General features: G+C 35.8%; 3 protein-coding genes across 3 annotated transcripts; all 3 read right to left on the bottom strand.

Annotated features, from left to right (window-relative positions):
• Positions 1–523: 523 nt before the first annotated feature.
• On the bottom strand, positions 524–13,993 carry LOC123192180 (MAG2-interacting protein 2). The gene is made up of 12 exons (XM_044604638.1): positions 13,167–13,993; positions 13,020–13,068; positions 12,745–12,921; positions 11,620–11,821; positions 11,170–11,393; positions 9,819–10,791; positions 7,957–8,936; positions 7,192–7,280; positions 5,543–5,902; positions 3,898–5,137; positions 3,454–3,719; positions 524–3,365 (listed from the first exon to the last, which is right to left on the bottom strand). The coding sequence occupies exons 1-12, from the start codon at positions 13,314–13,316 to the stop codon at positions 768–770; spliced, it is 7,308 nt and encodes a 2,435-aa protein (XP_044460573.1). The 5' UTR covers positions 13,317–13,993; the 3' UTR covers positions 524–767.
• A 1,564-nt stretch (positions 13,994–15,557) lies between these two features.
• LOC123192326 (beta-glucosidase BoGH3B-like) lies at positions 15,558–20,050 on the bottom strand. The gene is made up of 10 exons (XM_044604834.1): positions 19,712–20,050; positions 19,272–19,476; positions 19,039–19,129; positions 18,820–18,965; positions 18,060–18,303; positions 17,495–17,599; positions 17,188–17,370; positions 16,835–17,039; positions 15,834–16,326; positions 15,558–15,717 (listed from the first exon to the last, which is right to left on the bottom strand). The coding sequence occupies exons 1-10, from the start codon at positions 19,929–19,931 to the stop codon at positions 15,621–15,623; spliced, it is 1,989 nt and encodes a 662-aa protein (XP_044460769.1). The 5' UTR covers positions 19,932–20,050; the 3' UTR covers positions 15,558–15,620.
• A 974-nt stretch (positions 20,051–21,024) lies between these two features.
• On the bottom strand, positions 21,025–23,216 carry LOC123192844 (inactive protein RESTRICTED TEV MOVEMENT 2-like). Its single transcript, XM_044605504.1, has 2 exons — positions 22,904–23,216; positions 21,025–22,107 (listed from the first exon to the last, which is right to left on the bottom strand). Exons 1-2 carry the CDS (start codon positions 23,067–23,069, stop codon positions 21,161–21,163), a joined length of 1,113 nt encoding a protein of 370 aa, XP_044461439.1. The 5' UTR covers positions 23,070–23,216; the 3' UTR covers positions 21,025–21,160.
• Between the last annotated feature and the right edge of the window lie 465 nt (positions 23,217–23,681).

Here is a 23,681-nt window from a genome sequence, read left to right as displayed (position 1 = left end):
TGGATTTAGCCAAAAAAATTCAAGATATTTAGAGAAGATAAAGTTATTTCGAGTTGAATAAGGGGTTGCGATTGGATTCAGCCAAAAAAACGTAGGTTAAATAGACCAAATGAAGTCAATTTTTGGTAAAGATTATTTGACACATCAAAAAATTTTTCCTAATAAAAATTATAGATACCAATAATATTAGTGTATTGGGCTAGGGATTTGCTTTTATTTCGCAAACATTGTAGGCATTCTCATTTGCTCTGGTGGCTCACTTGATGGAAAGGAGCTGTGCCTCCATAATGTTACCTTTCCAAATTTGAGAATTTTCATGTCATCGAATATTTAATAAAAATATTTTTTAATTAAAAATAAAATAACATTTAATTACATAATAATATTTTAACATTTATAATTTACACTGATATTTATACCTATTGTTAGTACCTATAGTCAAATTAGATTGGTATTATGCAACAAACCGATTACATGAATTGCAAAATCAAATCTGTATTGCGCCTAAAGTGAACAGCTAGAATAATAAAGTGATAATGTAATCACCATTTTCATGCTAAATTATAGCCAAAAGGAAAAAAGCTTTGGAACAGAGGTTAAAGCTTCAACTCAAATCTAAGTGGGTCGCTCTTGACCCATATAAAACTTCGTATATCTATCAACATAAAAAAATAAAATAAAAACTTTCCTTCGATTAATTGCTAGATATGGTTTCCTAACACAATAGCAATCCTGGTAAAAGCTTCATCTAACATTGGCGGAAAGCTTCATCTAACATTGGCGGAAAGCTTCCGCAAAGCTGACTCAATCAGACTTCCCAGCTTGCCTCTCAAGCTGGATTTGGTGTTCTTTAACGTTTCATTGAAACTCATCTCGACTTCAAGCTGTAGTTGCTGGAGATGCTTTTCCAGGTACCTATGAAGACTGGCCTCGGCGACATTGATGATACTGAGAGAAGCATTTGTGTGCATGAACTTTGTAATAAGAAACCCGGCTAGAATCTGCTGATCCGCCTCCACAAGTTCTGATATAAAACAGGGAAAGAGGAGTTTTCTGAAAAGAAGCAAATCTTCGGCAATGTTTTTGCTTAAGTTTCTTCCTCCCCTTGTTTGTGTTTTTACCTGGACTTCTTGAAGCTGACGACAGAAATTTCCAACCAAGTAACATAGATATGAGAAAATTGTGCCATAGGAAGATTTGGTGATGATATTTGATATAACCCCGGAAGATAACACGAGCAGTAAAAACTCGTGGTCTCTGCCAGTTGTGTCGTAGATGCCTTCTTGTTTCAGCTTCTCTTCAACTACATTTAGAGACTGCAAGTGTATTGCTTCATAAGGCAATAAAAGCACCAGTTTCAAAGCCAAAACGCAATCGACCCCGAGTACAATTTCGTTCAAGCTTCTGGCATCATCTTCATCCAGCAAAATTCCATTGGATGTTGATGAGGAATGGTCAATCAGTCTCAAAACATCTTCGATTCGAGCCACTGATACAAATTTTTTGAAAATCTCCATCCAACATGCATGCAAAGGATGAACAGATAAAGAGTTCTCTTTCTTTTTCTTTTCAATAGGTTCTGCTTCCTGAAAACTTTCCCATCCCTCATCCCAATCATCACTGTTCCAGTTGTTTTCAGCAGTGGATGTTTCTTCGGAAGCTACTTCATCTCTAATTACAAAGAGCCCTTCCCACTCTTCCAAAATGGCTACCAAAGCATCGAAATGAGGATCTGCACTGGCAGCTTCACACAACTTCGAGAAGCAGGAGACAGCTGTATCAACACTGAGTAGATCATCAGGGGTTATTTCTATGCTTGGTGAGATAGCTGCCACGAGTTGAGTAGACTTGAGGGCAACCAAAGTACTTGTAAACCTGCTAGAAGTATCTGTTTGCTCTGACAACTCTGGATTGGCAGTGGTTTCACTCATTTTACTTGTAGTGAGCAGTTCATCCCAGCCTTCCCAAGGAAGAACATCGGATTGCAGTTCAGATGAGAAACCTTTGATGTTTCTACCTGTGATGGATTGCAAAAGTTCAAGCGCATAAACTCGGATGTGACTTGGTAACTGCAAATTATCAGAGAATTTGGCCACTCTCTCCCAAACTATATGTCTGACCCTCTTCAGTTCATCAAAATCACCCTCCAATTTACTTAGAGAAGACAACAAATGATACAAATTATGGTGATCAATGGATCCATCTATCAGAGCTTGTAAAATGGGCTCCAATATATCTAAATATAGATGGGGAAGATCCTGAAATTTAGATTCAGCAGTTTTTGAACTACATTCAGACACTGCATTGAAGAATACCTCTGAAATGGCTCCAAACCCGCAACCAGAAAATACCATGGCTTTGCAGAATATGAGTATTTCACCAGCAAAGTCTCCAATTAAACCATGAGTGACATAGCTGATAATAGTGCCCCAACCTTGACTTGGTGAGATGCTGTCTTCCATCACTAATTTCATCAAAGCCTTTAAGAAGCACAACAAGCACTCTGGATTAAACCCGAGATCTTTTACTGAACTCTCATTAGACATTATTTCTTGCACTTCTTCAGTCAATCTGATCCAGAAGTTCAAAAGTAGGATTAGGCACCCCTGCCATGTTGAGTTATCTGGCATGCTCCTAGAAGAGCCATATAATGGTATAATCACATTAAAGTACCGCTTCATTATATCCAAACAATCAGAAGGTGCCAAAAGCCTCATATATATTCTGCAACGATCATAGGTCTGCTCAAGTTCATTGATTAAACCCTGAAAACTTTCAGGTCTTTCAACATTAATATCTGTTCTAGCACTGCTCTCCAAACTTGTCAACAAACTCAGTACATAATACTTGTACACATCCTGGCATGATATGAGACCCTCAGGCACTGAATCAGTATAAATACTAACCAAGGTTTGCACCATACTGGCCAAGGCTTCCAAGCAAGATTCACTTATGTGTGAATAGACTTCACTGCTGAAATCCTGCAAATTTAAACCACCTAATCCAGCAATGTTTTTGAAATTCAAATTCTTAATGAAGGAAACTCTTCTGCATTCCTGCTGAATGACTCTGTAGAAATTAGCCAACTGAATATTAGATACACGTGCCAGATCTCGGTTAAGGTCAGGTAAAGATTTTTTGGCAGCCTCCAACTGCAAGTAGCAATCAGAGAGAAGGTCAAATATGAAAGCAAGGCGCTGTTTGTTGCATCCATCAACTGCAGGGTATACAGCGAAGGTTATAGTTTTGATAGTTTCCATAGCATGACTAAGTATTTCTTCTCTTACTCCTGAGATCTCAGCAATTATATCATCATCAGTCAAAACCTCAGAAGCAAGGATAGAACTTAAGTAGTGTTGTAAGACCTGCAGAATTGAAAAAAAAACAGTTATCAGACAAACTTTCAAATATCCTTTACATTTGTAAGCTCATGGTACATGCAATCCCACAGACCTCAGTGCGATTCAAGCTATACATCTCTACCAATTTCAAAACATTATTTAAAATGGGTTTCTTCTCCAACTTTACTGATTCAACCAATGAGAAAACAACAGTCTCAATGTATTTGATATCACCAGACAAAAAGCGTGCAGTTTCCACCCCAGGAATTATTTGCTCTAACAATCTAGAACGATCTGCCACACGCTTTTTTTCCTCTAATTTAAGCTTCCATTCCCTCCAGAAAGTAGATTGTACTTTGTCAATCTTGTTTAGTTCACCTGAACTCAAGAAGTAAATAAGAAACAAATTAATTCATCATCACTTGTAAAAACATAATGCATGGCTCTTAGCATTTCTAAGTAACATAGAGGATGCTAATTGTGATGATTCTGGACAGCATTTAAAAAAAATGAAATCTAAATTTTGAAAGTCAGGAAAATAGCTAAAACTAATCACCTGAATTGAGAGATGTATGCTTCTCTTTAAACTTCCTCCATAGCAACTCTCTCTTCTGAAAAGGGCCTTCACATTCAATTCCAGAGTTGTGTAACGAACTATATGTCAACCCCACATTCATTATGCTGCAAATTTCTTGGTAGCTTTCCCTTAGGATCAACTGTTCTTCTATCACCTCTACACCTTTAACAGCATCCACAAGATTCAACAGGAAGGAGCAGCCCATGATGTCTTCCTCTTCAGAAGCAGGTGGTTCTAAAATTGATTTTGCCAGAGTGGCAATCAGATCATCTCTGGGGGCAAAACCAGCCCTGGCCAACCAGGATAGAACAGTAACCAAAGATTGTGTTCTTACACTGACATATTGCTTTCCAGGATATAACCCATGAGTCATTTTCTTACTATACTCTGCTTTCCTACTCAATTTAAGCAACCATGGAAGTTGTAAAGCAGCAAATGACAAAATTTTTCCATTTTCCCTTAGAATTGATTCCCAGTTGATCCCAGCCTCAACAGGCAAGTTCTTAGCAACAATGGTAAGAGTATTTTTGATATTACTGAGATGAACTTCCTGATCGTCACTGCTGACTCCTTCAACCAGTTCAGAGCAATCTTTTAGGTTAACTATATCTTGAACACTGTAGCCTGGAAGTGAGATAACTGAAGAACCTTGAACTGAGAAGTTGGAAAATTTTGTCCCCGTCAACGTGATCAAAGTCTCACACTGACCTTGCATGTCCAAATCTTTCCAGGCATGGAGCAGCTCGCCTATTGATTCTGGATCACAATGGCTCAAAGCAAAACCTAGAAGCTGCTTTCGAGAACTTATATCCATATTTTCAAGGGCTGGACCCCTTGCTATTGCAGCACATAAATCCCAAATGAGACCATGTCCTTTTTTTGCCAAAACAAGGCAGAGATCAAATGCCAATTGCAGATCACCAGCAACTGCAGCTTCTCTAGCAATAGCTTCCTCAACAGCTGATATATCTTCAGGGGAATTCAACCCAAGAAGTTTGGCAACCTCAATGAGTTCATCAACATGTAGATAAGCTCCACCTTGGTTTGTTATTGCCATCTTAATAACCTCCATTGGATCCTTTATTTGCTTGAATTGCAAGGGTAGAAGTGTCACTCCAAGGTTGACAAGCTTAACAGTAATTGCTTCTATAATATCAGCCTCTGCTGTAACATTCCTGCTGCTTGGCAATAAATTTAGACATTCTTTTGCCTTCCAGATCTGCAATACATAGAAGGAACAAATAAATGAGTTTATATAAAAATTATTCATAAAAAAAGAGTGTTTATAACTTAGATTTCATTGAGGATATAGCTCAATAGCAGCACTAAACTTATACCCCAGTAACTACTAATTCTTCAGGCTTCATTCAATTGAATTTTAGCATTAGTTAATTGAATGGGGACTATAAATTGTATGCAATACATAGGCTCTAAAATTTTAAAGACACAATTTCAAAGAGGAATAAATGAGGTATAGTGAATGTAAATGGCTAGTACAGATATAAAAATGAATTTAAAAAGAAAATAAAACTAGACAAAACAAAAGAGTTTTACAGTCAGAAGGTAGAAGGATGAAACAGTTCTGCAATATCCTAAACCATTTATGTGCCATCATTATACTTACTTCTGAGCAAGAAAGACTGGAGGCTGAGAAAAAATACTCCCTAGCAGCTTGAATAACAAGATTTTCTGCCTTCTCTTGCGCTAAAGCAACTGCAGTTGTACCCTTTAAATAATTTCTTGCAAGAGAAAACTTCCCAGCTTTCAGCAGTCCTCTGCAGAATTCCACTAACATATATTCTAGGTCTAAAAAAGGAAAGGCCTTCTCTCGTAGGTACTGCATATCACGCCACATGTTTGCCCAATCATTATCTGATCGTCCAGTCTGTCGTCGGATAAATTTTGAGAGTATAAGACGAAGAATCTGTTTTACACCTTTCTCCTCTGAATGAGCTTCCAAGAAAAAGTTTATTGGCTTTGGAACCTGCAAAAAATCAATCACCAAAAATCTCCCTCACAATCAATTCATGGATCAGACAAAGAATATAGTAGTCATCTCATCAGTGCTATCAACTGGCATTAATCATTGATGACAATAAACAAGAAAATCAATAAACAAAGTTATCTTTACAATGACCAAACAATGTACATTATCATGGTTATGAAAACATGATGTTAAAGATGAGGCTCCTTAGATCAGGTCATATACATATTCTCATATGGAAACGGAGAATCATAGTTTTATGCTTTATGGGGAGAACAAAGGGATAATAGAAGGGCATATCTGATATGGGATACAACTCCTAAAAAATACAAACAATTCCCCCTAGCCAAAATTCCTCTATCAATGAGCAAAAAGACACACTGAGACACAAAAATATAAAAAAGAATACAGAGCACACGGATTTTGGGAAGCAAAAGCAGATCAACAACAGTTCCCTATTCATAACAAAATCCCACTTGGAACAGCAGCACACTATGCACTTCTCCACGTACAGATACTTTCTCCTCAATTTCTGAACCTCTTATATAGTGAGCTGATTATACAACTTTAATTTGGTTTCAATTATATCATGTGGTAAATACTGTCCAAACTCCAGTTCTGAACATCGTAAACCTCCAGTAAACCACATATTCTAGTGCAGCAAAATTCCAGAATACCCATGTGTATCCCACTTGTGCCTGCCTATCTTTTAAAATTGTGCACACATATATACACATACTTCAAAGTTCGTTATAACTCCAAATATTATGGTCATCTGCATAAAAACCTTTATAACCATTCTGAATGGCTTCCACAACCCATTACACATTTTCTGCCCTAGCTTCCCCTCCTACTATTTTCTTCACAATTCAGCTCCACCATTCTCCTTAATGCATTTGTTGGTAATACTCTATTATAAAATCCTGAGCGCCATACCGTGATACTTCCTATCTAAAATAAGCTGGTCCACATCCAGAATGGAGGATCATGCAAACTGGCTTTGGTCTCCCTCTAAATGAGTTAATATCACCAAAAAGTTCTTTTAGGCTGTCTATAAATAGAAAATTTTAATTTAAAAAAATCATTAAGTAACCATCATTATTTCCATAGGAGTATGTAAATGTAAAAGGAAATTCCATGACTTGTTTAAAGCCTCCAAGGAACCAATTTGCCAAACACCATACCTGCCCTGTCTTGAAGAAGATATAGTTTGAACAACAAGCACATGACAAAAACACATGCTCAGAACTTGAAGTCGAAAAGCTTGGAATTTCTATGAGAACACAAACCTGATAAAATGCCAAAAGTCTCCCTGCTTCAATATGGCCTTCCGCTATTTTGAGTCTTCTCTCAAGGCCATCAATATATATTTTAGTATCTGTGAAATTGAAAACCTCTATTATTTCCAGGAGCAAGATACTCCAATATGAGAAAATGAACATAACATTTCAGTCCACAAACACATTTCACACAAAAGTATACACATTTACATACTCGGACAGACACAAACATATAGCTAATATAAAACTTGAAAAGCAGCTAAAAGCTACAAATTTTGCATAGATCAAGTGAATTAAGAACTAGTTAAAATGCAGCCATCACCACAACTCATAGAAATTGAGACAAATTAAGACCTGAGACATACCGAAATGAAAATTCTATCATCTCCTATCAGATCACTACCTTTCTATATCTAATCATGCAAAATATCAGGTCTCTCTGATTTGATGAAATCTGATATATGGTGTCTAAGATGGGTGCACTGTACAATTCATAATTGCTGCATAAGCTATACAGTCCTTGGGACAGCATCTAAGGACAATTAATAATGCCTGATAAAGAACATGAACCATTCAGGAATTCTATAAATTTCGGCTAAAAGGTTATCAGAATTCAGTGGGAAAAAAGAATATAAGAATTGAAGTACCAGTTATTCATACAAAAAGTAAGCGAGATTTTATCAAAAACTTCTTCATTGTTGGATACACAGTAGGACAAGACATGAAATAATCTAATATCTGAAAAGAAATATCAACTGCCAAAACACTACTTGCCTTGGTTTTGTGAAAGCTTTGACATTATAGCAGCCATTGTACTCCACCTGTCTGTAGCTGTACATAAATATATGCATTGAAGAGCACACTCCACAGCTTCAATCTCATCACTGAAAAAGCTATTACTTTGGAACTCCCTACACCCTTCCTCGATGATGGTCAAGCATAAGTCTAATTTATTTTCCAAAGAAACTTCCTTCAGCCATCTAACCAAAAACGACTCATCCTTCTTATGATCTACAGAAACTCGGTCAACTGTAACCTGCTCTTGAGCAAATGAGGTCAAATGATGAGACCTATTTCGCATAAATGGAATTGCCTTGTCTTGTAACCTTTTAACCACATTTTCCTCTTTGACTCCCTTAAGCATTGTGCAAAATTTTTCATAGTCAGATGATTGTTCCCATGCAGTAAGGCTCATACTGAAGGATATTTCACCATTTCTCTCATCAGAATAAATAAGCTGGTGCAAGTATGAAATATCCTCATGGAACTGCTGCAAGTCAGCTATACCTTTACGACAAGCAAAGTCAACCAAGCACAGGCAGTTGTCTAGCTGCCCACTATAGTAATCAATGTCTCTAGCTCTATTCTTGTACCATATTAAAAGTTCATTAGTTGATGGCCAAAGAGATTCCAGGCACCGCTTGACAATTGCTTCAGTTCTGATCTGGTTAAAGATCTCGAGATTCTCAGGTAATCTTCTAATATATCTTACCATCCTGTCACATTCAACCCAATCTTCTTCCCTCATAGCAACTCTTGCAGGAGGAGACCTTCCTGGAAGAAGCTGTACATATGTTTGAACAGGAACTGTCTCCGGAATAGCCGCTAAAATTTGCAACATGGTAGAAGCCAGTGAATAAGGGTGGCGCTTAAAAAGAAGATTTAAAGCCCCTATTTTTCCACTTTCTGCAAGTTTTATTCCTGCTTCATTGATAGGCATAACACGAAATTTGCTGTATTCCTGCACAGAAAACCTTCAAAAGACTAAGTCAATAAGACATCAGTAGTAAAAACCATCTGTTGAATGATAAAATTGATAAAACTCCCAAAGTATCAGCTTCATAATGTAGCAAGTGTAAACCTAGTATCAACAGCATAACCCCAAAAAAAGTTTACACCTACGACTCAGCCAATATCAACAAAGATGGTTTACAAAGAAACTCTCTCAGACAACTACAGAAAAGAAATAGGAAAAACCAATAAAATCCCTTCACAGTTGTCTAAGAGGAAAATTCCAAACAACATGGTACAAATTGTAAAAAGTTCTATAGACGGTCACATGTTTTCATTGACTCCAAAAATAAACAAATAATCTTTTCTTAAAGCAAAAATATTCTGAAATTAGCATTGGCGAGAGATGCTGAAATATTAAATCCAGATATTGGTGAAAAGTTCGTATTAGTGGAGATAAACTAGAATAGCTGCATAAAGTCATTTCACGCTATGTTTGAGAAATAACCATGTGAAACACATAAGGTCATATGGGTCTAGAATAGGCCTGCATGCATATTCAGAAGCCTCAAGTGGAAGTACCTCCCCTGTAGCTTTTAAACTTTTAAATGATAACACAAGTAGTATAAATAAAATAAGCACAAAGAAAGCAAGTGACAAGATAGCATTTTTATGAATATCTATAGGCAGTCTCACATTATACACATTGCTTACATATTTTTAGGAAAACACCCTTCCTCATTAGGCCAAAAAACCGAAGAACTCCGGAAACAACAATCAACATAGATTGCATTGCAAAATTGTGTTTCAACAAGATGAATTATGACAAGATAAGAAAGCATTAGAAAAGGGGGAGGGGAGAAGATGACCATGATAAATCAATAGAGCTTAGGACAGCATGATACCTTCCCATGTTAATCCCAAGATACGTCTCCAACCTGTCTCCAAATTGTAGCAACTGAAGCCTAGACACACGAAAATCCCAAATCTGACTACCTTCATTATCTTCTTCAGAGAATTTATACTGGCTAGTTAGGCGCAGCCCATGTGCAAGTAAAGCCTTCACAGCATCTTCTGTTGGGCCAATTTTATCCACACATTCAGAAATTACAAATGCTTGATCCTTTATCTTTGACAAGAACATATTTATTTCATCTATTCCTTGCCTAGAATACAACCACTGTGATTTAAAGACTTCATCTGTATCCAATCCATGAATATTGGCAAAGTCCATAGCCCTTTTATACTTGTGGTTGCTAATTAAAATATTATACATATCAGGAACAGATCTCTCTGACAATGATATCAAGCTCCAGTGCAACATAGAAATATCAACCTCCTCTATGTGATTTGAGTCAATAGTTCCTCCATTGTAATTAGATGTGTTGAATCTTTCTTCAAGTGATTTACTCTCTAAAAGAAAAACATGACCTTTAAGTTGCTCTACTCTATCTAAAACAAGCACTGCATGTACAGAATCACTATCTTGAACTTTCAAGCCACTAAGGATGTCAATCATGGTGACAAAGCCATCCTTTCTTGCAAGTGTCAGTACATGATCAGACCACCAAGTAAAGTCAATAACATCTCTAAAAAAATTCCCTCCGTTTAATGAATTATCAGTCACTTGAGAATCAAATCTTTCTCCACAAAAAGCCTTTGACAGTGAAAAGTTATCATAATTTATCTTAAAAATGTGCAAGCATCCAGTAATATCTGACGTAGCAATAAATTTTCCTTGTGGAGAAATTAGCACCTTTGCAAGTGCAAGGTTCCCTTTGTATCCTTTGGGTTTGCAATATAAGCCTTCAAACTGAGTAAAGCACGGTTGTTCCAGGTCTAGATTTTTACATCTACGCCAAATCGAAATACAAGACCCTGAAAGAAATATGAACAACAGTTACGAAAACTGGAAATATTTGCCAGTTTAATAACTTTTGAAAAGCCCCTTTTCAATTCCTAAGAGGGGTTTAGAATCCATTATACATACTGAACAAAACTTGAGTTTAATTTTTATTTTTATATATATATGTATGTATGTATGTATGTATGTAACAATCTTACACATGAAACCCACCACTGAATATGAGACATTACCAATCATTGGAAAGCCATATAATAATTCTGATAGTTTACCCTACAGAACTCTGTATCACTGTCATTGCTTGATCAATTGAAAACTAGTTTACAAAGGTTTGTTCAATTAGAAAGTTCCATTAAAGGAAAAAAAGGACAATAGATGGTAAGAAACTATACCAGTATTCCCACTAGAGGTAAGTGACGTAATGATAGCACTACTGACAACAACTAACAATGAAAGTTCTGGACAATAGTCAACACAGAAAACATGCAGAGGAAACTGCCTCCTTGAAGTTAATCCACTACTTGATGCACATGCAGAAGAAATAGAGGCACTTGGTTCCTGACTGATCTCAATACTGTGAAGGCATCCATCTGCTGTCAGAACAGTGAAGGTACACCTGAAAACAGGTTTCCAAAAATTAAACAGGCACTATGATGTTATAGCTCCAGCAGTAATCCAAAGAACAATATAAGAAAATGATATATAGATTAAAAGAAACAATAAGAACCACCCCAAATTTTTAATTATATGTTCAAGATTAATTAAGAATAATCTCCAAATTCTGTGGAGTTCATACAGATGCCTCTGAACTGAAAGGAAAGGCAGGTGTTAATAGCACTTACAAGCAAGATGTTTGTCTGTCAGTGGCATCTTCTGCAATCAGGGTTATTATCGGTAAAGAACCTTTTAAATGCTTATTTGTGATTCTTGTTATCTCTTCACCATTTGCTTTAATAAAATAGACTGTACCGGATCCATCAGCAGCTCCAAGTATATCATGAGTTTCTGACCAAACTCCACAAATAAATGCACCAGGTGTTCTACCTAACACATGGAACAAAAGTTAAAAACAATTTCAAACAAAAGAAAGGTAAGTTGTAAGGAAAATCATACAAGTAACAGAGAAGTACTATCTATTGTAAAAACAAGTAATTCATTTCAAGATCCATACTTCAAATTAACCATCCATTTTTTATTTTACTAGAAAAGTAATAATTCATGTACTAACGGATGGATACTAACGAGCTAACGTATCATCATATAATTGGATGATTTTGAATTAAAAATAAAGTATACAATTAAATCACTTAATCACATTATAACACATTAGTTATTAGTACTTATTAGTGCTCATTTGTTAGGACATACAATATTACTCTTTACTAGAAACAATCATCCATAACAATTGTCTTGCATTAAAAAACTTCCATTTGAATTTCACTCAGATATATCACAGGTTCACACTCCTGTAAATATACTCTCCTGTTTTTATCCTAAGTAGACTTTTGTTTAATACAAAGTGTGCCAAATTTTTCCATTGATATGCAAAATTCAATACAACCATAGGACTCAAATACCAAAGTTGCCTTCTATGGTAATAAGATGAGCCCAAAAGGGATACTAAAATAAAAACATGTCACAACACCATAATTAATTCTAATACATATTCTTTCAAATCTGACCGTGGACAGACATTGAGCGGCACTCAATTAGTTCTCATCAGAAAAAATTTACACAATAATGTAATCAGTATATGAATAAATGGTTCCAGAATGGATTCACGAAATCTAAATAATCTGCATACTCGCAGTGACCTTAAATAGTTATATATGAATTTGAATGAATTGTCCTCTAATTATGTTCAAGAACAAATTCATATGTTCTGTTGAGCCTACAAATTTTGACAAATGCTGCAAGCTGACACCAACATTTCAAAGCTTTTATCAGATTGATCAAGAAAATCTTACTGGTAAAAATGCCACACGGTTCCTTGTAGTCGTCATCCTGCTGCAAAATCGTAATTTGGTTTCCGGCAGCCACAGCCACACGTTCACCTCTCGGCGATATAAATAAAGATACGTGTCTCTTAATTTCTCTAGAAGAGCGCCAATACTCACTCCATTTCTCTTTAAGTCTACTCACACCTTACAACAAAGCAAGAAAACGCATCAGCAATAACCAAAAAAAAAAAAAAGTAAAAAGAAAGCTGATTCCAACCAGTAAGTATCAAAAAACGACGAACCTCGAACGGGGAGATACGATAAAACGCCACGTTTTGAAGCTTCATGCGCCTGGATTGATTGAACAGAAACTAAGTAAAATTTACAACTCAAATAATGAATTGAAAATAGAAATGAATAAATTAGCTTGTAGAGATCTAAAGTTGGACCTGTTGGTCGATCTGTGGCGGGTAATTGGGAATGTACGGCCTGGTAGCGTGATGACGTGTTTCGTATACGACGGGTAGTACAGCGGTCTGAGTCTCGTCCATTCGATTACCAGTTTTACTAGCCTCCCGTCGGTTCCAAGATCTTAACATTTAAGCCTTGAGAAGGAAAGAGACGACGTTTTCTTGACGCACAATATGGGTCGGGCAAACAAGCATGTGGGCCCGGGTCGGGTTTATATGAATTGATAAGAAGATAGGGAGATTAAAAGAGTTTTTAATTATTTTTTTTGTTTTTGGGGGGGAGGGGGGTTGTGTGTTTGTGTTTGGTGGGTTGTCGGGGCGCGGCGCTAAACCCAGTAGCAGGATAAGTCCCAGTAATTGCTTCTTTCATTGGAATTCATTTTCATTCCTATCCTATGATGATCAGTGAGAAAGAAAGTTTGAAAGAGCATGCACGGAAATAAAGCAGGGGTCAAGCCGCCCCCCCTACAATGTGGATATATGGAGAGGTAAAGATCCAGATAAGTGAAATTCGTTCCGCTGTCGATTTATCAGCAATTGAACCAACCCTAGGCCCACAGGGAGATTCTTCTCCCCCCCTTCTTTCGTCATCAACTAGGGAAGTGGAGGTCTAGCTAAATCAGTTCCAACAGTCCCAACAAGATCCGTCGTCTATACTAGCAGTTCAATTCCAGTAGCTATAGTTCCTGAGGCTCCGGTTTATTCTAACGCTCGCTCCGTTCATTCAGTGGGTACGGCAGGTTACTCACGACGAGACCAAACGAAAGGCCTTCTTGAGATTAAAGACATGAAATTATAAGAACATGCTCGATCAGTGGTTTTAAAAATAAATTTTTAAAAATTTTAATCTATGTATAATTAATCGCATTATTCTTTTAAAATGTATAGAAAGCAATATATTTGTTTTGCGTAAATTGCAGGGCAAACCCTGAAAAATAAAGAAAAAATTATATATCCACAAGACTCTTTTAACAATTCAATCTGTTGAATATTTTGCTTAACGTAGAATATTTATATTTCAGTTTAATAAAAACATATTTTGTATGATAATAATAAAACTGATATTATGACGACACATAATAGATTATTTATTAAAAATGATATCAATCACATATCCTTATAATCAAATTCCATATGAAGATTAAGTAGATAACAACTCCAAGCAAACTTGAGGGAATATAAATGGCCCACAACTCCAAGCAATCTTTTTTGAATTTGTTTTCAAAATATTTTACATTAAATGATATTAGCCTCTTAAGTGTCAAAATAAATAAATTCATGATTGAATAATAAAGTTAAAAAGACTAAATTTCTTCAAAATAATTGCAAAAATATATCAAAAGTATTATAGGAATAATATATTTTAACAAAAATTTGAACATCTGAAATAAAATCTTAAGTTTTATTCAATATTTCTTTTTGGGCTTTTGGTATTTAAACCTACATTGGGTTCATTTTGGCCCTGTAGGCCTTATATTTTAGGCCCATGATTCGTTTGACTCACACGTACGTTGATCTAACCTTATTTAATGTATAAGCGAAACTATTGGTATCCTATCTACTGAATAAACAAGTCACACTTTCGAATAAATTTTATAATAATAAATTTAGCACTACATATTAGGAGATTTCTTATTATTATATATAACAATAATGCGGTTAAAGAAAAACTCTTGAACTAATTAAAGAATGAAATCTCTATTTATAATTTTGTGAGGGTTTGAGCTCAAAATCTATTGATAATAAATCAAGATTTATGGGGTCAATGACTATATTTGTTCGATGTCATTGATTCGACTTTGAAAAGATGATTCAAATCAGATAAAATTTCTCATTATTAAACAATATATACAATGTTAAGATAAATCACCACAAACTTATTACTATTCATTAGTGTGTATAAGGTGATTGGTGCATCAATAAGTCCAAATGACACCACGAGAAACTTACACGCAATTCATTAGTATGTAAAAGATAGTTATTGATGCATTTATAAATCCAAATGACATCACAGGATACTTATATGTCATGTATCAAGTTACACGGACCATATATATTTCATCATCTCGATTATCCTCACTTGGTAATATCTCGACTTCAAATTGAGTTTGTTAAAGGTCTACTCCAATTAAATTGAGTTTGTTAATTAATTATATGGTAGAAGTGTATTTGAAAAAGTTTAAATTTTCAAAAAACATTTGTGATATTTTCTAAGATTATGATATAATAATTAATTTTTTAATCTTATTTTTAAAAAGACATATCTTATAATATAATACAATTTGACTATTAATTTCTAAAGTCGTACAAATTCAATTCTTTTATAGTCTTCTGCTCTGAACTTTAATAAGTTGAGTTCAACCTATCAAGTTAGTCAAAATTAAATATCAATAAACTTATAACAAGTATGCAAATGTTTATCCATGGGGTTTTTCAGGAAGAATATATCCCAGTGAAATATGAACAGATCATCAGCAAAGCCACAATTAGAACTATGCATGGTCTTTTATCAACACCAGCTGAGGTTGAGCTGGAGACAATGACATCAAACACTCAATGAAGTATCTCCATAAGTAAAACAACTTGCTATGGGTTAGAACAAAAAATGGTACCATACATAAAAGACTACCAATGAATGAAGATTACCTGGCAACAAGGCTTGGAACTGATTCAGTTTTAAGTCCAAAATCAAAAGGGTACAGTGGGTCATAGTGTGGATCCCCAACATTCATAGGAAGTTGATCAACAGTTTTAAACCAAGTTCTTGGAAGCTTTCCACTGAATCCAAAGTCACCATAAAGGACATCAGTCACACCTTGGCCTTCAGTGCCTGGTAACCATGCTGCAACTAAGGCATCAATGGAGGAAACATACGGTTCGATCACTATAGGTCTGCCAGAAATTATGATAACCACACACTTGACAGCTTCACAGACATTCTTAATAACATTTGGGCCAGATTCCAACATTGTGAGGGTCATGCTGTCCCCTGTAGTCTCGGCATAAGGGACCTCACCAACAGCAACAATGGCATAATCAAATTTGTTGGACCTAACAAACTTGGCATCAGGAGTCTCACGGTAGATGACTTCTGTGCTTGGGTCTACAGAAGATCTTATGGCACTAAGGATGGTGGTCCCTAAAAAGGAAAGAACTTCATTAAAATCATTATTAAGTAATATCCAGCAATTGATTATGATCAAGGAAATATGTTTATAGGAGCCTTGAGTCTTTAGCAAAGAAGAAAGTACAAAAAGATACCAGATTAGGCAATTCTTCAGCAAAGCATCACTCAAGCAAAGACCATAAAACTACAAGTCATTTATGTCTGGAATACACATCCTAATAGCAACCTTTATTATATTGGTCTGAATTTTCATGGGCTAGCCTGGATTAGCCAAGACCAAATTGTGGAATAAGTTTTAAACTACACCTACTTTCAGCCGTTTCAAATAAGTAGTCAAAATGCAATGTAGTTTACCTAGGCTTAACATCAACAATATTCAGCCGAGAAAACCCTTAATGGGAAAAATAAATAAATGTCTCATTATGCTCCTAGTCAAACAACAAAAGACACAAGTTCTGAACTAAACCATAATAGTGAGATATATTACTACATTTCTCATTTAGTGTGAAGGAAGACATACCCCTTGTCAGGTTGTTGCCGCTAAATCCTTGCCAGTTGATTGTCCACCCACCACATTGATAACCCAAATTATCAGCATGACTACCAGCAACTAGGATCTTCGGAGCTTTCCTGGGAAGTGGCAGTATTGGATTGCTTTCATTTTTCCCATTCTTCAGCAACACAAGTGATTTTCTCACAGCTTCCCTTGCTAAGTCTCGATGTGCCTGATTAAGTAACAAAATATTTTATATTAATATGTAATGGGACTTTAGACAGAGAATAAATGCAAATTCACACGTCTATTTTCCTTAACTTGCAATTAAAAACCAGTTTGAAATTTAGGAATTTTTGCTTATAATTAGACTGAATAACCTGGCTGCCAAGCTCATTCACAAGGCTGAGATCAGCCAAAGGGTTCTCAAAGAGACCCATAGTGAACTTGACTAGCAATATCCTCCGTACAGCATCATTAATACGATCCATTGAGATTGCTTTGCTTTTGACGAGGCCAGTAAGATCATCAATGAATTCAGTATGGTTGAAGGGGAGCATGACCTGTAAAACAAGAGCAGCTTTGAAATTCATTTACTGGGTTTGCACCTTTACATTGATGACTGTACACAACAGTTTTCATCAATTCTGTCTCAGATGAGAGTAGTCCATGAAGTAACCTACTAACCATGTCAATCCCAGCTTGAACCCCGGCCAGGACAGAGTACGTGTAGTTTGCATGTGGTGGTGAGGTAATACGATCAATCCCTGCCCAATCTGAGATAACAAAACCCTGCAATGCATCAAACACAGTTAGCATGACATATTCTACTTTAGCATAGATAATACAGTTGACAGAAAAGAACTCCAAAATGGCCAGTAAAGGTCATTAGACAATTCAGAAAAGTCTAAGCATACGAGTCATATCATATTTAAAATTTTCATTAAAAAAAAAACTTCAGAGACTTTTGGTCGAGTAGGACTAGAATGAAATAGGGGAATATGCAGCAGGAAAATTTACTCTATATATCAGTTAAAGACTGCACCATTTGAGGACAAGCTAGGAAATATCAACTACAATGGTTCACGTATATGCAGCAAGGAATAATGAATGTGTTAAGTAGGTGGAAATTTTTATTTCAAATTTATGGAAGCAATAAGAAAATTTATGGTTTCCAAACTACATTTTAACAATGCAGCCATGCCTTGGTTGTGCAATCACAGGAAGGATGATAAAAGCAAGATGATCTTACTTTAAACTTAAGGATGTTCTTCAGGAAACCAGTAACTAACTCATGGTTAGCGTGCATCTTCATCCCATTCCAGCTGGAATAGGAAACCATGATTGTTGAAACACCCTTAATGATTGATTCAGAATAAGCAGGCATGTGGATGCCAAGTAATTCATGGAAGTCAATAACAGTGTTGTTCTCATTGATGCCATTGGTTGTCCCACCATCACCCACAAAGTGCTTAGCACAGGCTGCAACCTTGTCCCTGTCAAAAATTTGAAATTAACCAGAGGATACAATGAAAGAACACAAACTAACAAGTGAAAAGCACCATATAGTCCAGACATTTTAAGCTGCCGAAAACTTGCTTTTTTAGATGAAAACTCGAAGAATGATGAGATATTAGACTATCCATGAAGACTGAAGTTGACAGGATTAACCTCCTATTAATTGCAACAGATGATAACCAACGCAGAGAATAAAAATGCACAATTAGGGGACTGACTGAGAGAGAAGACAGAAGCACAAGCACTAAATTTCACCAGATCAGTCTTGGGACGCATACCCATTAAAAGCTTTATGTATTTTGCATAGCATCATCAGAATTAGAAATGTAAAAGCTTGATTTAGAAATCTTATACATTTAAATTTAATTCATCAAAATAAGAACGCTGAAACAAGAATCAGACATGCCGTTAATATGTATAAAATGTGAAAAAAAAAAACCCAACTTCAAATGTTATCCTATAAAGCATTTGTTTTACTTTGATAGAGTTCTTACTTTCCACCCACATATGGAACTCCTTTTCGAGAACCAGATGGAATATCTCCTTGTAATCCAGGTATAATCTCTGTCATTGATTGCACAACTTTGTGATCCTCACTGTAGCTTTCATAACACCGACCCCACCTTGGATCTCTACAAACCTATGAAAAAAAGTGACATAAATTGCACAGTCCATATATAACGATCCTCTGAACTTAATAAACTGATATGCACCGCAATGCAAGGTGCGAAAACATAAGGAATCCCTGTAGCTCTAGTCTCAGCAGCAGTTGCAGCCCCAATCCTCTTCACCAAATCAGGATCCCTGCATTTCGAGGGAACTTCCAGTCAAATTATCTTCATCATTAAGCAATTTATAACTGTAATCCCATCATCATATACATCACCTCAACATCCCCATTAAAATTGCTCAATTTACAGAAAAAGAAAAAAAAAAAGATACTTGCCTGGCAGCTCCAAGGCCAACATTATGAGGAAAAATAGTCGCATTATAAACATTGTTGTGGCCATGAACAGCATCAATGCCATAGATCATTGGGATCCCCAAACGACTAGCCAAAGACCCTTTTTGAAAGTCGTTAACCATATTGACCCAATCTTCAGTACTGGCCTGAGGAAGCGGCGTACTCCCACCTCCGCTCAACACACTCCCTACAGACGACAGAGATTGCCCGTTTGCACAAACCATAAAAAATCATCCACAGTACATTAAAAACAGTCATCTCAAGAGCCCAAGATATCAATAAAGTTAAATCACCGATGAAGTGATCTTTCATGAAAACATAAATCAACCATTTCCATATACCATCAAAATCAACAAAAGCAGATTAAAAAACCAAACTTTATCTAACGAGCTCAAGATATAAAGGAATATTAAGTTACTTACCAATGGAGTAATCTTTCATTATCTGGGCAGTGGCAACAGTCCAATCAATCTGAACCATCTGACCAATCTTCTCCTCCAATGTCATTCTACTCAACAAGTCTTTAACCCGAGCAGCCACCGGCTGCTTAGGGTCCTTGTACTTGACATACTCCGCGGTCACGGAGGTTTTCGAGAACAAAAGCAATAAGAAGCATGACAGAAAGCTATGGAAAAGCTTCATAATGAATGAGGAACCGAAAGGGAGATGGTGAAGTGGGGTTTTTGAGGTGAAAATGAGAGTTAAATGTGAAGGGAGAAGCGGAGAGTGGTGCAATAAAAAAGGTGTAACGTATGAACTGGGCAGTTTCTTTTTTTGCTCTGATTTGAAAGAGAACGTGGCTCCCAGTGGGGGGGCTTCGGAATTTGGATGATTAAGAAAGCTTAAAGAAGGGTGGGGCTACTGGTTTTGGATGATTAAGCAAAACATACATGATTCCAACAAAAGCTACATCGACAGGAATATTTTTGCAGTTGCGACAAGCCTTGACTCCATTATTTGAGTCCCTTGAAAATGACAGGCGATATCTGTCCATACATATATCGTGAAGACACATTCTCCAATTAGAGGAAGAGGAGGGAAACTTGATGTGAAAGAAGGAATACCTTACTTTCATGGGGACAAAGTAAGGTTGATATCTTCAACTCACTTTTTAACTTCAAGTATCATAAAATCATCACTTGCAGCTAATGTTAAATTTTTACCATTAAATTATATGGCAAAAGGTGCGGATGGACCCTTTTCAATACAACTCAGTCATCAACTCCAACTCTTTGTTGGATGGCTACTGAGGCTTCGTCTTCATTCGCTTTCGTCACTGTCGATGACACTGTCAACTCCTCGGCAAATAAAGGCGCAGTCCGTTCTGTTGCTAACTTTCTTTCCTCTTATGTCACACCCTCAAGGTGTCTTTTCAAATTATAATAAAATTTTCATTATTATTATTCAAAGTGTCTACTTTTTGTTTGGTTAGTGAGAAACTGAGTTGAAAGAAAAGAAAAGGAAAGCTAAGATCCAAGACATGATCGGATTTCACAAGACCATCAACGTTTGACCTTCGCAGGGAAGTACGTGGAAGATGGGTGGAGAAGCAACTAGAAGGAAAGATAAAATCATTGTACATACATGTCAAAACAGTCCTCTGATCTGCTTTAATTAGGGCTAATCATAAGTGGATTACTCCATTAACATGTTTAACATTATCTTTGAGCTTAGGGCTAACCATAATATACATACATATATATATGTGTGTGTGTGTGTGTATATAAATTAATCATAAAAAATAAAAACAAATTATTTATTGGATCGTCTTCGGTTTACATTGGCTGCATTGCTTTTTACATAATAGAAATGAAGACATGATAAACACGTATTATTAAGTATATATAATTTGCAATTTAAGAAATTAATTTTCAGGGTTTTCCAGATGAAGTAATCTTGTAGGAAATAAAAGCCGCAAGCACCAGCAGTGCAGTCCCCATATTCACCAGCAATTTCCTCTCTTCAATTTCAGCGACTCCTTTCTTATCATTTTTCTTCTCTTCTTCACGTTTGTTCATTTGTTCAACCCCATTCTCACCTTTCTTTCCACTTTTCTTATCATCATCATCATCATCTTCACCTTTCTTCTTCTCTTCAGACCCTGCAGCCAATTCTTTGCCTTGCATTATACCCTTAACCTCCTCAACTTTATTTTTCTCCGGCATCGACTTTTCTGATTGATCATGATCAACTCCCTTCGTTTCCTTCTTTTCATCAACCAATGTAGTACCTGCTGAAGAACTGCCATTATGACGTGCCTTCTGAGACTTCTCTTCAACTAATGGCTTATCTTCTCCAAGTTTTCCCACAACAGCAGCTTCCAAAGAAGTACTTTTAACTTCACCCTTTCGTGTTGTTTCATCACTAGTTGCTGTATGAGCCGTTACTGTTTCCGTTAATTTTTTCTCACCTTTCCGAGGACTCTGCAGAGGACTTTCACTGCCAGAACTACTTTCAGAACTCGACGAGTCAGTGCTGGAAGGAGTTAATCTCTCTGTCGTTGTTTTGGGGCTCGGAGGTCTCTCTGAAGTAGACGCTTGAGGGCTGGGAGATTTTCTCTCTTGGGTTTTCTCCGGCGGCTCTGCGATTTGTTGATCTTCCGGCTTAGGGACAATTAATTTAGGCATGACGACAGTGAGAACTTCCCGCCCGAACTGGCTAGTGATTTTACTGGCGTCGCAGGTCTCAGGAACTCTGAAAACTTCAGTGAATTGGCTCCACCTTCCATTTGGAAGCGGCCGCTGCCCTTGAATTTTTAATCCAAGGGATGTATCCTCATTATATGTGAAGTCCACTTTTATTTGCTCACTTCCAAAATCTGCACAAATATTACCATACATAATATATTGCAAATTTTTCAATATGAGCCGCACTGTTATAGACTTAATTCTTCATGACATATGACATGCGTGGTTATTGGCATAATACAATATGATGCAAATAGCAAAGTAATATATATTTTAAAGTAAATTGAATTAATACGATATAATATGTGTATTATATGATATAATATATTTTATTATTTTATTTTAAAATATATGTATCTTATAATATAATAAATTTATAATATATGATACATTATACAATAAATTAGTTTTTCGATATATAATTTAATTACAATACTTATACGGAATATTTTGTGACTATGAGAAAACTATAATAAGGGCATTTTTAATAAAAAGATATAAAAAATGGAAATTGAATTTGATGAGATTGACGAAATATATTTTCCATCATAGTTCTTGGATATAATTTTAAGTTAGTGTAAAATTAGAATACAATTAAAAGTTTCTCTGAGTTTTCTAATGGCTTGAATACAATAAATATTTTTCAAAACTATTTTAAATACAACTCAAAATTTTAAATCTTGTTTTAATTTTCGAAAACTGTTTTTGGATTCAAATCAAATAAAATTATTTACCTAAACAAAATTTGAGTCTAATTAATTAAATCTAAGTTGATGTTGAGGGAATCGGCTTTGAAAAGCATGGATTCCTCAGCTTATAAAAAGTTAAAAGTTGAAGGAATTTGGTAGAAACATTTTAAAACCAAATGGCTTGACAAAACTTGGATCAAAAACTTAATTAATTAAAGAGAATGGTTAGGAAACATACCAGGAAGATGAAGAAGAAGAAGAGTCGCATCATCCTCATATTTCCACTCCGATCTTGGCTTAAATGTCTCATGAGTTTGTCGAGAGGGTTGCCGATAAGGTTGCCGATATGGTTGCCGATACGGTTGCCGATATGGTTGGCCCCCAGTTCTTCCGTAAGGTCTCATTGTCGATGATTTCTTGTAATTTTCAAAGAGTAAATTAGGACAATAGCTTGTATGAAAAAGTAATGATGGTTTGATCTAATGATTTTGATTTATATATATATATATATACACATGACAAGTTTATATAGATTACATGAGTTTTGTATTGGGTGTCTTATTGTTGAGGCTATTCTTTTCTGATTCCTCATTGTCTTAGGCTATCATTAACTTCAGCTTGTCAACAAGACTATTCTTTGTTGTTTGCTTTGGATTTATGAAGTGCATGTAATCCTCTTTTGTGTTTTACTTTTTCCAGAGGAAGTTCTTTACATGTCTTTTACTCATTCTTCTGAGTTAAATTTAAAATGCAAAATTCCAAAATTTTTACTATTTTTTTTTCGATAATTTTTTTAATATTTATTAAAAAAACCTTGGAATATGTTTAGCTATAGATATAGAAATAGTTCCCATCAACTGGCGTGACAATAATACAGATTTGACACATAACATTTTTAACTAAATTTATCTAATTTACCTTTAAATTACAGCCATCCGATCATCTTAAAATATGTTGGGTAGATGAATAAAAAATTTTACTGTCGCTAATATGTATAGCTAAATCTTTAGCTCCTG

Source organism: Mangifera indica, chromosome 12, assembly GCF_011075055.1.
Source record: "Mangifera indica cultivar Alphonso chromosome 12, CATAS_Mindica_2.1, whole genome shotgun sequence".
NCBI lineage: Eukaryota > Viridiplantae > Streptophyta > Magnoliopsida > Sapindales > Anacardiaceae > Mangifera > Mangifera indica.
Note: the sequence above shows the minus strand (reverse complement) of the source record. Positions and strands in the feature narration are given on the sequence as shown.

What these genes read in the sequence shown, in the direction of transcription:
- LOC123192326 (XM_044604834.1), bottom strand. Translation starts at nt 19,931, where the DNA reads ATGAAGCTTTTCCATAGCTTTCTGTCATGCTTCTTATTGCTTTTGTTC. An exon ending in TGAATGAGCTTGGCAGCCAG is followed by an intron (nt 17,040 to 17,187) that starts GTTATTCAGTCT and finishes TTACTTAATCAG; the next exon opens with GCACATCGAGACTTAGCAAG. An exon ending in GTTCCAAGCCTTGTTGCCAG is followed by an intron (nt 15,718 to 15,833) that starts GTAATCTTCATT and finishes CATTGTCTCCAG; the next exon opens with CTCAACCTCAGCTGGTGTTG.
- LOC123192180 (XM_044604638.1), bottom strand. Translation starts at nt 13,316, where the DNA reads ATGTTAAGATCTTGGAACCGACGGGAGGCTAGTAAAACTGGTAATCGA. An exon ending in ACCGTGTGGCATTTTTACCA is followed by an intron (nt 11,822 to 12,744) that starts GTAAGATTTTCT and finishes TCCATGTGTTAG; the next exon opens with GTAGAACACCTGGTGCATTT. An exon ending in ATAGCTTGAATCGCACTGAG is followed by an intron (nt 3,366 to 3,453) that starts GTCTGTGGGATT and finishes TCAATTCTGCAG; the next exon opens with GTCTTACAACACTACTTAAG.
- LOC123192844 (XM_044605504.1), bottom strand. Translation starts at nt 23,069, where the DNA reads ATGAGACCTTACGGAAGAACTGGGGGCCAACCATATCGGCAACCGTAT. An exon ending in TCTTCTTCTTCATCTTCCTG is followed by an intron (nt 22,108 to 22,903) that starts GTATGTTTCCTA and finishes ATATTTGTGCAG; the next exon opens with ATTTTGGAAGTGAGCAAATA.